Source organism: Monodon monoceros, unplaced genomic scaffold (assembly GCF_005190385.1).
Source record: "Monodon monoceros isolate NGI ecotype Baffin Bay Population unplaced genomic scaffold, NGI_Narwhal_1 Super_Scaffold_9, whole genome shotgun sequence".
In the NCBI taxonomy this organism is placed as follows: domain Eukaryota; kingdom Metazoa; phylum Chordata; class Mammalia; order Artiodactyla; family Monodontidae; genus Monodon; species Monodon monoceros.
Window position 1 is genome coordinate 13,301,205 of NW_021703786.1, and position 14,378 is coordinate 13,315,582.

General features: G+C 51.2%; 1 protein-coding gene across 4 annotated transcripts in view; it reads right to left on the bottom strand.

Annotated features, from left to right (window-relative positions):
• Positions 1-1,552: 1,552 nt before the first annotated feature.
• The window catches only part of ITGA3 (integrin subunit alpha 3), a 30,673-nt gene continuing 17,847 nt past the window's right edge, over positions 1,553-14,378 (bottom strand). The window contains exons 16-27 of one of the 4 annotated variants that reach the window (XM_029212706.1): positions 14,125-14,272; positions 13,771-13,845; positions 13,081-13,160; positions 12,894-12,971; positions 11,724-11,826; positions 11,435-11,617; positions 11,131-11,253; positions 10,293-10,406; positions 9,244-9,342; positions 5,567-5,692; positions 5,065-5,206; positions 1,553-4,309 (exon numbers count right to left, since the gene is read on the bottom strand). In XM_029212706.1, coding sequence (XP_029068539.1) covers positions 5,096-5,206; positions 5,567-5,692; positions 9,244-9,342; positions 10,293-10,406; positions 11,131-11,253; positions 11,435-11,617; positions 11,724-11,826; positions 12,894-12,971; positions 13,081-13,160; positions 13,771-13,845; positions 14,125-14,272 — 1,240 coding nt within the window. In that variant the 3' untranslated portion in view covers positions 1,553-4,309; positions 5,065-5,095. Of the gene's footprint in view, positions 4,310-5,064; positions 5,207-5,566; positions 5,693-9,054; positions 9,135-9,243; positions 9,343-10,292; positions 10,407-11,130; positions 11,254-11,434; positions 11,618-11,723; positions 11,827-12,893; positions 12,972-13,080; positions 13,161-13,770; positions 13,846-14,124; positions 14,273-14,378 lie in introns of those variants that run through there. The other 3 variants (XM_029212707.1, XM_029212705.1, XM_029212708.1) reach the window with 3 other exon arrangements.

Consider the following 14,378-nt stretch of genomic DNA (forward strand, 5'->3'; position numbering starts at 1 on the left):
CCTAATAGGTGCTAGGCTTATATGCTGGGAACGGGAAACATAGACAGGATTGGGACATGGTCTTTTCCCTTGATTATTTCAGTTCTCAGTTTGAGAGACAGCTGCATAAGTAAATAATAGTTATAACAGAATGCAATTACAGCCGATGCAGAGCTATGTGCAAGGCTTCACAATGGAAGGGACTCTCTTAGCTGAATGAATAATAACCTATGTGCCAGGCACTGTTTGCATGCATCATCTCATTTAATTCTCCAGACAGCTCTACTGTGCTACTATTATCCCCATTTTATAGATGAGGAAAGACGTTCAGGGATCATTTTCAACTGCAAATCTGAAGGTGTTACTTCTCTCGCTCACAGCCTTTTGATGGCTCTCCACTTCTTACTGGAGCCTTTCTAGCTCTCACATGATCTGATTTGGCTCAACTCTCCAGCCTCATCTCTCCACATTCCCTGCTCAACTCCTAGCCATACTTATCTACTGCCTTGAACCAGCCTCCAATCTCCCCGCTGTTGCAAATGCTGTCTCTTACCCAAGGATCATTCTTTCTTCTCACTTTCACCTACCCATTCTTCAGGCCCCTGAGCCCCCGGGCTGGGTTATGCGCTCCCTCCAAAAGTTCCTTAGGCCTCCTGATCTAGCACTATTTTAGCTCTTATCACACCAAGTGGTATTCATCTGCCAGCTCATTTGTCTCCAACTAGACTTTAAGCCCCACGAGGGCAGGGCTGTATTGGTCTTATTCACCACTCTGTCTCCAGCACCAGGCGCAGCACCCGGCACATTGAACGGAAAAGAAGGAGAAAAAAAAAGAAGTTGGGGTCACTGGGAAGACAGGCCTCAGAGGAATCAGGGAGGACCACTGAACATCCCTCAGGCTAGCAATTAGGTCACTGACAACGTTGGTGAGTGCAGTCTTCAAGTTGCCCAGAAGAGTGTATGAAATACTATATGTAAAAAGCCAGGCCCTATGCCTGGCACACAGTAAATAATTAATAAATAGCAGCTATTACTATTATTATCAAAATTAAAGTAACAAGGAAAAGGCCATGACCTCTGAGGCTACATGTAAGCGACAGAAAGAGATTTCCCATGATCGTCCCCTTAGAGCTGGACTTCCGTAATGGGGCTCTGAGCTTGGATTAAATTCCCCCTGCAGAGATGGCTGAAGGGTGGTAATGGGAGTGGTGTGGTGTGGTGTATCAGTCAAGCTAGGTTAGGTGATGGGAGGTAACAAAAACCCCCCAAATTCCCAAATTTCCCACTAAATGTACAACGTGGGTTGCTGGGGGGCTGTCAAGGACTGACAAAGCTTTATCTCAACACAGGCTTCCACAGCAGCAGAGTTAGGAGAAGCAGAACTGGGAGAGTCTCCCCCAGCAATTAACTGTCTCAGCCCAGAATTGATCCCCTTCCCTCTGGCTGACAACTCGTCGGCCGGAATGGCCTCACGTGGCCTCATCCAACCAGGAGGGCCCAGGAAATGCAATCCAGCCCTGTGACCAGAGAAGAGAATTACTTTATGGATTCTTTTAGTGATATAAAAGCCAAGACCCTCTTCTGAAACTGTTCGGAGGTGCTGCAGCTCCAAGGAGCTCAAGAAGCTTGGCATTAGAAAGGGTCCTTTTCTATAAAGTGGACATTGCTGCATCTCTGCCAGTATGTTTCTTTCATGAAAGGGTAGCTGCACCAGTCCTGAAAAATGACTACTTATTCTCACAACTGTGTGTGTGAGACAGACGGTGTGTTCTTATCCAAACAGGTGCTCACAGGAGGTGGAGGGCTGGGCCTGTGAAGCTGGCCAGAGGGATGTGGAGATCCCACTTCTTTCTTCAGCAGGAAGTGGTTGCAAAGGACTGGACCGAACTGCACGGAACTCTGCTCAACCTGAGCTGGGCTCTGGCAGCCCACACGTGTATTATTCCTGGCCCAGTGAATAACCCAGATTCTGGAAAACAAACTGAGGTCTCCGGTTACTGGTTCTGAGAGCTCTGGGTAGGGGCTGGGGTTCTCCTGGAGGAATTGGACATTTCACTGTCAATCAGTGACAAATCCCAGCACAGAAAGTGAGGGGGTGGGCTCTAGTAGAGGGTGGGGAGGGCAGACAGCTGGCACAGGAAGGCAGACACGTCAGGAGGAGCCCGAGACAGCGGCTGGGTCTGAGGGCTCTGAGTAGCTGAATTGAAGAGCTGCCCCTAGGCTTCTCTGGGTGGTAATTTCCGGCCTTCTTTCTTGCCAAAGGTCACCGCCTTAGGGACAATTAACAGAAGGACCTGTGCCATGATTTAGGACAACCTTAGCGCAGCGGAGAGCTGTGGACTGTGGCTGTGGACTCAGGACAGCAGCACGTCTGGAGGAGCTGCCGCAGGCTAGGGCTCCAGGTACCCCTGCCCAGAGGCTAGGACATGGATACTACGACCTTTCAGTTTTTCCGGGCTTGGTTCAGTGGTCCACCTTTTGCTCGACTCATCATGGGGCCTAGGGCTGGTTGTGGGGGAACTGAGGCAGTAAAGCAGGTTCTTGTCTGAATTTAGCCACCAGACGAGGGCTCTCGGCTCTCCACCTGTGCACCCAGCCTCACTCCACCATTCCCCGGGACTACCTGCTTCTACAGCACAGTAGCTTCCTGCTTCTTCCAGACCCTGCACTCCACCGCCTCTTCCCCAGGCCTGGCGCACTCTCCACCATGAAGCCATTTTGGGTTCCATCCAGTCTACTCAGGTCTTTTCGTTCATCTTGTGTTCTGGATGTCAGTTACGTGACCATGACCATCCCTTAGACTGGGACACCCCTGAGAACAGGAGCAGGTATCTCCGCCATAGAGCTTCACCCTCCCAACCTCTATGAGCCCTGCACCTGGCTTTGTCCACCTGGGGGTCAGCTAGGTAGCATGATCCGTCAGACCGAATGGCGTTGGTGAGGCGTGGGGGTGGATGGAGGCAGATGCAGCGTGTACAAACTGGGAGCTCTTTACTGGCTGCCGTGAGAAGCCTATATACAAAGAAGGCACGAGGAGGGGGAGGGAGCTCCCCTACAGTACCATGGAAGTGGGCAGGGGTTGGGGAGGGGGCCTGCCAATAGGCAGGGGTCAGGAGAGGTTTTCTGGAACCAGCCTCAACTTCTAGAATGGGCCACAGGGGAGAAGGCAGAGCTAATCTGGCTCTGAAAGCCAAGGACAGCCAAGACCTTCACTTCTAGGTCTCCAGCCCATGGTCGGGGGGGGGCAGGGGGGGGTCTGGCTTATGTGGCGTCATGGGGCTCCCTCCCTGTTCTACATTCAAGCGTCGCTCCCTCTGTGACCTTGTGGGGGTCCCTCCAGGCCAGGATGGTAATGTGGCTGAAAAGGGGTATCTGCTCTGTATCCTTCCAACATCTCCTTGGCCCAGGACCAGTCCCCTCTTCTGTTGAGGATTCCATTGTGCTCCCAGGGCAGTCCCAGCACAGTGTGTCCTGGCTGCCTAGCACTGTGTCCATCTTTGTTTCTTAGGGCTGAATTTCCTGCTAGTGCATGGAATGGTCATGGCTGAGGACAGAGGTTTCGCAACGATTCATGAAAGAAAGCCATCCTGGGGACCTTCCTTCTAGTTCCTTCTGCTCTCGGGTCTGAGCATGCCAGGTCCTGTGAACACCCCCTTGGACAACCTTAGGCAGGCTCCGACTCTCTGGCATGGGTATTGGGAGCTGCACCGGGGGCCTGTCAGTAGTTTTCATCTTGAGGACAGTCAGTCCAGTGACTATGGCTCACGATGGGTCCAGTGTGACAGAGGAGGTGTCACCACATTGGGGGCCTCTTCCTCCTGGCTCTGGTGGAGGCCCTTGGGCTTGGTTACGGCACAGGCAGAGGCTGGCACACGCATGTCCATGCACCATCTGGGGTGCACAAGCACAGTCCTCAAGCAGTAGGACCCACATGTGCTCATATGTGTCCAGGGCACAGGGCTGCAGTGCTCAGCAGTGCAAGTTCCACGGCCCCAGCCCTCCTTCGGGGAGAAGGCCATGGCTGGAGGGCACGTGCATACACTTGAAGAGGTGTGTGTGCCCGAGCCTGCTGGTGCCAGCCAAAGGCAGTAGCCCCTGTGGACCGTCAGGGCATAACTTATGATAAATAGAAGAAGGGGACACTAGGGGAGCAGGGGTGGGATCAGGGAGGATGTCAGTAGTATCGGTCGCGAGTCTGCCAGCTGGTCACCCAGTGCTTCTTGGTGGGCAGGGTGCTCCCTGGAGGTGGGTAGCGCTCCTCCTCCCGGATCCGCACCCCGTGGTACTTGGGCATGATCCGGTAATAGCGGGTCCGCTTAAAGAAGTCACACTGGAGAAGGAGAGAAGAGAAAGGCCCTTAGCATCCAGCTTTTGCGCCAGTGGGAAGATGTGCCCAGCCCCTTCCTTCCCCACCCGGAGGTCCTCAAAGCCAGGACCCCTACCCAAACACAATGCCATCTCCCTGCGCTGAGACGGGGAGGACAAGGTTCCCCATCCCAGGCCCCAGAGGAAGGAGGAGTTGAGGAAGGCAGAGAGGAGAGGGAGAGGCAGATGGAGACAGAGGGGCAGTCGCTGAGACTGCTGACGGAATGGCTGGGAGAGGTGGTGATCTACCCTGACCACAGTGTTGGGAGAGGTCAGTTTGTCACCCCAGGGGACTCCCAAGAGGAAGAGGGCTGGTTCCCAGAAGAAGGACTCTACTAGTGCCCTCCTTCTCTAGAGGTGGGGATGGGGGTGTGGAATCACTCTGAAGTTTGTCTTGTGGCCTACAAAGATGGGGCCTGGCCTTGGCCTTGACCCTTTTCCGATCCTCAGAAAGCAGAGGGGGCACAGGGAGGGTTTTATGGTTCCCTCTGGGGGTCCCAAGTCCTTGAGGGGCTCAGTGGGGAGGCTGGTGAGAGCAGACACCCCGAGCTCTCCCAGGGTGCGGAGGAGGAGGCCGACAGAGTGGCCTGTTCTTTGTGGTGGTGCTGGGGACAGAGTGACGTGCAGAGAGGGCCCATAAAGGAAGAGGAGCAGACAGAACAGAGTCAGAGGCCCCAGCCAGCTGGGGGCTTGGGGGAAGGGGCCCAGAGGCCGCGTTACCCAGTGGACCAGGGGTGGGGGGCTGCCCCCCTCAGTAGTCGTCCGTCAGCCTCTCTGTCTCTGATGGCTGGCTCTTCATCTCCGCCTTCTGCCTCTTAGCTTCATACAGGGCCCGAGTGCGGGCTCGCTTGAAGAAGCCGCACTGCGGAGGGGAGGAGGTGGGGAGGGGCCATCAGGGGGGGTTGGGGGGTCCTTGCCAGCAGCACTCATGAACGGGGGCCCGGATGCCTGGGTCCCAGCCCCAGCTTGGTGATGTAGCAGGAGCCAGAGCTCCTGGTTCCCCTTTCTGGCTTGCAGGTCCCCCCATTAACCCAGGCAGGAGCATCCTGGGTGAGATGAGGATGGGGCAGGGGGTGCGACTGGGAGCTGCGAAGAGGTAGGGGGGACTTGGGGGACGGGGGGTGAGATGGAAGTGAGGACTGAGATGAAGGGAGAGTTGGTGAGGGTCTGCTGGCAGGAGGTCCCAGAGTGGGCGTCCCAGTGGCGGGCTGGGTGTCCTAACCTTCCACAGCAAGAGGATGATCAACCCCAGCAGCAGCAGCCCGGCACTCACAGCCACAAGCACCAGCCACAGCTCGATCTCGGCCGGCAGCTCCTCCACCAGCTCAGAGTCAATGTCCACGGAGAACTGGAGGGGGTGAGAAGGGGCTCAGCCTTGTATCCATGCCCTTAGGCCCAGAGCTCATCCCTCCTATTCCAGCTGGACCCAGGACCCTGCTTTTTTTTTTTTTTTTTTTTTAGTTGCACATATTTATTTATTTATTTTTAAATTTTTATTTATGTATTTATTTTAAACATCTTTATTGGACTATAATTGCTTTACAATGGTGTGTTAGTTTCTGCTTTATAACAAAGTGAATCAGTTATACATATACATATATCCCCATATCTCTTCCCTCTTGCGTCTCCCCTCCCTCCCCCCCTCCCTATCCCCCCCCTCTAGGTGGTCACAAAGCACGGAGCTGATCTCCCTGTGCTATGCGGCTGCTTCCCACTAGCTATCTGTTTTACATTTGGTAGTGTACATATGTCCATGCCACTCTCTCACTTTGTCACAGCTTATCCTTCCCCCTCCCAGCGTCCTCTAGTACATCTGCGCAGGTCCCTGCTTTTTGATCTACTGCCAGTAGGGGGCACTCAGGGACTGGAAAAGCCCCTGCCCGTACACTGACAGCCACAGATTCCTCCATCCTCCCCTTTCTCCACAGGAGCAGCCTCAGATCTGGGAGGCAGCCTGTAGTCTGGGTTTGTGACCCACACATCTGGGCTTGGGTACCAGCTCCATCCTTCACAAGCTGTGGAACCTTGGACAAGTAATTTCACCTCTCTGAATCTCCATTTCATGCTCTCTGAGGGGATCATAATGCCTACCTCATAATCCAGTAGAGAACCAAAAGTAAAACCAAAAGCATGGGTTCTGGAGCCTGGGTTCAAGCCCTAGCTGTGTTATTCACTAGTTGTGTGACCTTGGGCGAGTCACTTAACCTCTCTGTTGTTCATCTATAAAATGGGGATTATGCTAATAATACCTACATCATCATAGGTTGCTGGAGAGGATTAAATGTGTTTAATATGAGTAAACTGCTTTGAGCAATAGCTGGTACACAGCAACACTCCATAAATACTTACAAAAAAAACAAAGAGTGCATAGCATACAGTACAATTTTTTCTCCCCCTACAATGAAGATATATATATATATTATATATATATAATTATATATGTTTTATAATATGAAGTTATTTCATATATTTTAAATATACATTTATATATAGAAAAATATTTTTTCTGATGCTACATTATTATTTCTTAAAAAGTTATTTTGGGGTCTTCCCTGGTGGCACAGTGGTTGAGAGTCCGCCTGCCAATACAGGGGACACAGGTTCGTGCCCCGGTCCGGGAAGATCCCACATGCCGCGGAGTGGCTGGGCCCGTGAGCCATGGCCGCTGAGCCTGCGCGTCCGGAGCCTGTGCTCCGCAACGGGAGAGGCCACAACAGTGAGAGGCCCGCGTACCGCAAAAAAACAAACAAACAAACAAAAAACAACAACAACAACAGAAAGTTATTTTGATTATTTTTTTTAAAAGATGACATGAAGAAAATTAAAGGTTCCCAGTAATTTTACTCCATAGAAAAAGCTATCTTCAACATATTGTTGAATCTCTTTCCATATATATATATGTATAATTTTTTTTTATTTTTTTGGCCGTGCTGTGCAACATTTGGGATCTTAGTTCCCTGACCAGGGATTGAACCTGCACCCCCTGCATTGGAAGGGTGGAGTCTTAACCACTGGACCGCCAGGGAAGTCCTCTTTCCATATTTTTAAATGTATGTGTTAAACATATATATTTTTTCTTCCACATAAATGGGATCTGTGTGTACTCTATGCACTCTTCTGCGAACTTTTTCATTATCTTTCGATGTCAATTAATAAAGATCAACCTAGTCTCTTCTGATGACTGCATAGTCATTGTAGGAAATGTACCATAATTAATTGAACCAATCTCCTACTGAAAGACATTTAGATTGTTTCCAATCTTATGCCATTATAAACAATGCTTTAAAAATATCCCCATATATTTATGTTTGCAAACTTGTCCTATTAGCTCCTTGAGATATATTATCATGTGCAGGATCAAAGGAAATGTGCAATTAAAATTTAATAGATATTGATAAATTCATCTCCAAAAGGAATCCATCAATTTATATTCCAATCAATAGCATTTCCTTCTACCTCATCAGCACCGGACAGCATTATTCTTTTTAATATTTTCTAATATGATAGGAAAAAAATCTTATTGCTATTATTTTTGTTTCTTTACTATTGAATTGAACATTGGTATTTCACTCTATGTACACTGCCTGTTTATCTCTATGCCACCCTTTATCTTTACATATAAAAAATATGTCGGGGGGCTTCCCTGGTGGCGCAGTGGTTGAGAGTCCGCCTGCCGATGCAGGGGACACGGGTTCGTGCCCTGGTCCGGGAAGATCCCACATGCCGCGGAGCGGCTGGGCCCGTGAGCCATGGCCGCTGAGCCTGCGCGTCCGGAGCCTGTGCTCCGCAACGGGAGAGGCCGCAGCAGTGAGAGGCCCGCGTACCGTAAAAAAAAAAAATATATATATATATATATATATATGTCTATCAATACTTTATCATGTATGCTATAAACTTTTTTAAAAAGCAATGTATCATTTGCCTTTTTAGTTTCCTTACCATCTCTTTTGCTGTACACAGATTTAAAATTTCATACAGTCTCTTATAACTGATTCATTTTGCTGTACACCTGAAACTAATACAACATTGTAAATCAACTATACTCCAATAAAAATTAAAAAAATAAAAAATAACATAAAATAAAATTTCATATAGTCTAATTTGTCAAATATTTCCTTTGTGACTTCTGGGTTTAATAAAATAACTCCCTTTGTCTATAATTAAAGATTATTAAATTATTTCCTGAATTTTCTTCTGGTATAATAGATTTTATTTCCGATATTTAAATATTTAATCTAACTCAAATGTGTTTTTGTTTACGGTGTGAGGCAGGGGTTTGCCTTTACTTTCCAAATGTGTTCTCCCAATACTACTTGTTTACCTTTTTCGCCTGATTAAAAATGCCATCTGTATAATAAAGTAAATTTTTATCCTGTTCCATTGATCTTTCTGGCCCTTCCTATACTACCTTAATTTATTTTAGGAAATGTACCATAATGTATTTAACCAAAACGTCATTCACCTCCTATACCTACCCCCTTCATATCTCCACTTATATCCCTTTCATAACAAATTATTAGCCATTTTGTCATATTTATTCTTCCATATGTAACTCAGAATCAAGTTTGGGAACTTTCTTTTCAAGTTTCCACGGAGATGGAACATCTTCACAGAGATGTCGTGCAGATCAAATGAGCTCACGCAGAGGTTCTCAACCCTGGCTGCACGGTAGAATCACTGGGGGGTACTTTTTAACATACCAACACTGGGGTCCCACCTCCACAGACTCAGATTTCATTGATCAGGGGTGTAGTCCAGACACCAGAAGTCCTCCAGAGGATTCCAATGTGCTGCCAAGATTGAGACCACATAGCTAAAGCGTGTGAACATGCTCTGAAAAGATGCCCTGTTCTCCCATGCCCTGGCCAGGCACTGCTGTCTCCTAGCACGATCACTCACCCGCACCGTCTTGTTCTCCATGTTGATGGTGGGGACGCTGGTTCGGAGGAACAGGGTGGCCCAGCTGGCTACCCTGACTCGGTCAAAGTCTTTGTAATCCTGGAGGGGGGAAGGATGGGTCAAAAGAAGCAGCTGAAGCCCTTCTGAGCCTCTCTCCTGACCCTCCCTCAGGGTCAACAACAACCCCCAGGACACCATCCCCCCCATCCTTAAGCAGCACACAAAAGGACCTGACACCAGGCCTCTCCTCTACACACGAACACACGTCATTCATTCATCTGTGCGTCAGGTCCTGTGCTGGATGCTGGGGACAGCAGAGACAATGAAGGTCACAGTCTAGGTCCGGCCTGTGGGCTAAATCTGGCCCATGACCTGCTTTTGTAAATAAAGTATTTCTGGCACATAGACACGCCCGTTCATCTATTATTGTCTGTGGCAGCTTTGTGCTACTGTGCAGAACTGAGTAGTCGCAACAGAAAGCACGTGGCCCACAGAGCTGAAAAGACGTTTCATCTAGTCATTTACAGAAAAAGTTTGGTCTACGTGGCACAAGACGGCTGGCACTGCAACCCAGAGCAGAGCATGGTGAGTGGCATGTGTGGTTTCTGAGAAAGTTCTGTGCGTGTCCAGAGGGGAGAGGTCATTTTCAGCTGGAAAAGTCAGAAAAGACCTCGCTGGTGGTCTCTTGAGGGAGACTGTGAAGCCTGAACAGAAGTTTACATGCAGAGATAACAGAGGCGAGCCGGCATCCAGGGGGAAGGAACAGCACGGACCAAAGCAGGGAGGTGGGAAAGCAATGGACACGTGACAGAATAATGAACATGTGAGAGAAGGTCATCTTGGCTAGAGACAAACTTATGTCATATCCCCCACACAGATGTACAGACTAACACTGACACAGTAACAGGTGCACAACCCAGCGTGTATCAGTCTCCATGCAGTCACTGACACACACTTGGGCACACACATGCACTCTAGCCTCATCCTCTTCCTGTTGCTCTCCCTGCCCGGATGGGTGGCAGTGGAGACCTCCAGACCCCAGCACTGACCTCGATGAAGGTGCTGTTCCACACTCGTGCCTGCACTGTCACGTTGGTGATGACGGGGGCATCAGGAATCCGGCACTCCAGCCACACACAGCGGGTGTGGTCACCGCCACAGCTCTGAGGTGGGCAGGGAACACAGAACACGAGACAGTCTGGGTCTCTAGATTCTTCAGGCTTCGCCCCTGGCTTTGTCCCACCCATGGCTGACCTGAAGGGGCCTGCCCTAATCCCTTCACTCACGCACACTGCACTTACGTGTTTAAGGCACATTCTTTGGGCCAGGCATACATAGATGCCAGCGACAGGGGGAACGGGAAATCTGATCCTTGTTCGTGTAAATGGGGCCCAATCCCAAACGCCACCTTTCCAATGCCTTCCCACGCTGAGCCTTTGGTCCTGCCGGCTCCCTCTACTTGGAAGGCCACTTCTCCCTCTCCACCCAGCTAGACCTCAACTTGCTGCCCAGGTCTGCTCCCCTCTCCCTTCTGACAGAGGGCGCCCTGCACCCTGTCTTCATCTTGCCTCTCCCCATTCCCAGCCCTAAGGATCAAAGCTTTGAGCAGCTATATCACCCCCAACAGGTTGGGGCTCCTGGGAACAGAATCAGTATTTCTCCCTTCAGTCCACTGTACTGGCTGCTCCCCAACACAAGGCAAGGGCAGCGGGGTCCCTCTGAGGGCAGGAGATGAGTCCCTCCCCCTGACTGGAGGCTCCTGAAGGCAGGGGCCACATCACCTCATCAGACTGGGTTCTCCTGGGGCGTAGCACCTATCTCCCTTGCTTCGTGTGCACCCTGTGATGGGTGGGCGCAATCCCCTCCAACCTTGCCCCGGTCACTCACCAGCTGGATCTCAGACTTGGCTTTCTTGGCAGCAGCCAGAGTGACCGGCAGGGGGCCCTGGCCTCCCCCGGGGTCCAGTTGTCGCCGCCTGCGTTGTGGAGATGGGGGCCTGTCCCCAGGAACCTGAAGGGGGAAGAGGTGATTTGTTGGAGGGAGGATCAAAGGTGAGGAGAGGAGGAAAGGGCAGGTGGAGGGGCAGGCCCCAGAGGTGTAGGAGGAGAGGGAGAGGAAGACGCTGGCCTCTCTGCCCTGCAGGTTGCAAAGGAAATGAGATGCAAGTGAACGCTTCCCCTGGTGTCCTTACAGAGAGAGTGAGGTTGAGAGGGTTGACAAGGTCTCCAGGTGGCCGGCAGTGCCAGGACCCATTGCCGTGGACCGTGATCTCCGTGGGGTATAGCAGCCACTTGCCATTGCTGACTTCATAGGGCCACTCCAGCCCCAGGATCAGGGTACCAAGGGCTGCCAGCCCTTCCCCCACTGGGCCCACCTGCGGGTACAAGGGGTGTCATGGCTACTGTCTCCTGGAAAACCACCTCCATCTCACCAACCCCCACCCTCACACCCTCAGACCCTGGACCCAGAGGTCCCCTTACCTGGAACTCATACTTGAGAGGGCTTCCCACATCCTCCACAGTTTTCATGCCAGACTCACCCATCACTGTCCCCCCAAAGAAGCTTTGTAGCCGGTGACTCACCCTAGGGGTAAGAAAGATGCTGGAGTCACAGGGGATGGGAGGGGCCCTTGCGGGGGCGGGGGCACCAAGGTTAACTACAACTCCTCTGATATCAGGCAGACCTGAGATAAACCCCAGCTCTAGCATTTACTAGCTGTATGGCCTCAAACAAGTTGTTTATCCTCTCTGAGCCTCAGTTTCTTCATCTGTAAAGTGGGGTTAATCTGTTAAGCAGGGTCACTATATAATGGGGCTGTTGTGAGAAGACAATGAGATGATGTATATAAAATCCTTAGCATTGTATATACATGCCACATCTTCTTTATCCATTCATCTGTTGATGGACACTTAGGTTGCTTCCCCTAGAGTCTGTCATACAGAGGGAAGTAAGTCAGAAAGAGAAAAACAAATACCGTATGCTAACACATATACATGGAATTTAAAATTTTTTAAAAAATGGTCATGAAGAACCTAGGGGCAAGACTGGAATAAAGTCACAGACCTACTAGAGAATGGACCTGAGGACACGGGGAGGGGGAAGGGTAAGCTGTGACAAAGTGAGAGAGTGGCATGGACATATATACACTACCAAACGTAAAACAGATAGCTAGTGGGAAGCAGCCGCATAGCACAGGGAGATCAGCTCCGTGCTTTGTGACCACCTAGAGGGGTGGGATAGGGAGGGTGGGAGGGAGACGCAAGAGGGAAAAGATATGGAGATATATGTATATGTATAACTGATTCACTTTGTTATAAAGCAGAAACTAACACACCATGGTAAAGCAATTATACTCCACTAAAGATGTTTAAAAAAATATATAAAAAAAATATATCCTTAGCACAACAAGCTCTCATGAAATGGCAGGGCCACACCAACACCTTAGCCCCAGAGTTTCTGATTCCTTCACTGCTACCTGCTTTGCAAGGAGAATAATAATAATAGTAACAATAATGATAGTGATATTGATATGTCTTGGCCTAAGGATACCGAGCCAGGAGAGGTGTCTCAGAGGAGCTTGAGAGACACCTTAGGCAGGGGAGACCCTAGCTCAGGCCCAGCAGGCTGGGGTTGGGGGGAGTGGTACCCACATGCTGAGCGAGGCCTGGAGTGTGTAGTCCACCAGCAGAGTCAGGGTTACGGGCCACAGGTCATCCTGGTGACTTGACCTGGGGAAAGAATGGGGAGGGCAGGGGAGGAATGTGTCAGCTGAGGCTGGGGTGGGGGGGCCCAGGACATCTCAACCCCGACATAGCCTGGCTTCTCGAGGTCACTCACGTGGAGAGCTGCAGCTGTGCCTGGAGTTCCCTTGTGTGCAGGGTCACCCCAATGACCTCGAAGGCAATGAGCAGCTCCATCTGCCATGAGGGTGAGGGAGGCAGAGAGGGGCGTTTGGGGCCAGGCAGGGGTGAGGCCATGGGGAAGCGAGGGGCTGAATGCTACGCTATGGAGTTGGTTCTCTGGCCTCCTCCTCCCATTCAGGGTGCGGTCTCCCACTGCCACCTGTCTCCATTTTTCCACCTTCCTAGCCCCTTCTCTTTCCCTTTTCCCATTCTCTTCTGTTAGTAATATCTCTGCTACTTTTGAGCCACATGACCTTGAGCAATCACTGAAACTATATAAGCCCATGTTTCCTTTCTGTAAATCAGCATCTACCTCCTCAGAAGGTTGTGAGAATTATATCATATAAAAGAAGCACAGCCTTGGGGTCAGGGCCTGGCACATAGTAGGTGCTCAGCAAAATCGGTTTCCTCACCTCCACCTGCTCTAGCTTTGTGCATAGCTCCCTAGTGGCCCCATTTTTCTGTCTCTGGGTCTCTCCCCCCCCCCTACTGTATCCCCCCCCCCTCCACTCTGGCTCTTTGCTTCAAGGAGGCCTGGGAAGCAGGCAGGCAGAGTGAAGATAAGGAACTCATCAGAGGAGTAGCCTGGGACCCACGGGGTTGGGAGGGTGTGGTCGGCGCTCACCCTCTGGTTCCGTTTGAAGGGGTTCCCCAGCTCGCAAACGATGGTCATGGTCTCGTTGGCTTGGCAAGCTCCAGGCTGAAGAAAGAAGACAAATCACGTCTGGGTGGTCAGACTAGGGCTTGTCCCGCCCCTCTCCTGTGGTACAGGGCCTGAAGCCCTAGAGGCCTGAGAACCCATGTGTTCTCCTAGCAGCAGAGACGCTGCAGGCACCTGAGGAAGCCCAGCCTAGAGGAGTTGAGGGGGGGGGGGGCGGGGAACACATGGCAAATGACAACACATGTACATGACATGTATGAAGGATGCATATACGTGGTGGAGCCGTGATTGGGCTCCGAGGGGGCGGAAGGCACTCACGGGGCGCACTGAGGACAGCAGCAGGGCGGGAGGCACCGCCAGGGTGAGCAGCGCCTCGTGGGCGTCTTCCCCAGCCCGCTCCCGGCTTGGGGTGTTGGTCAAGTTGATGCTCAGCAGCAGTTTTCGGAAGTCTCTACTGTACGGGAGCCTGAGAGGGGAGGAGCCCCGGGCTGAGCCCAAAGCCCCGCCCCCGGGCCCGCCCCAGACCTGTTAGGCCCCGCCCCCAGAAGAAAGCCCCTTTTCTGGCCAGGGAA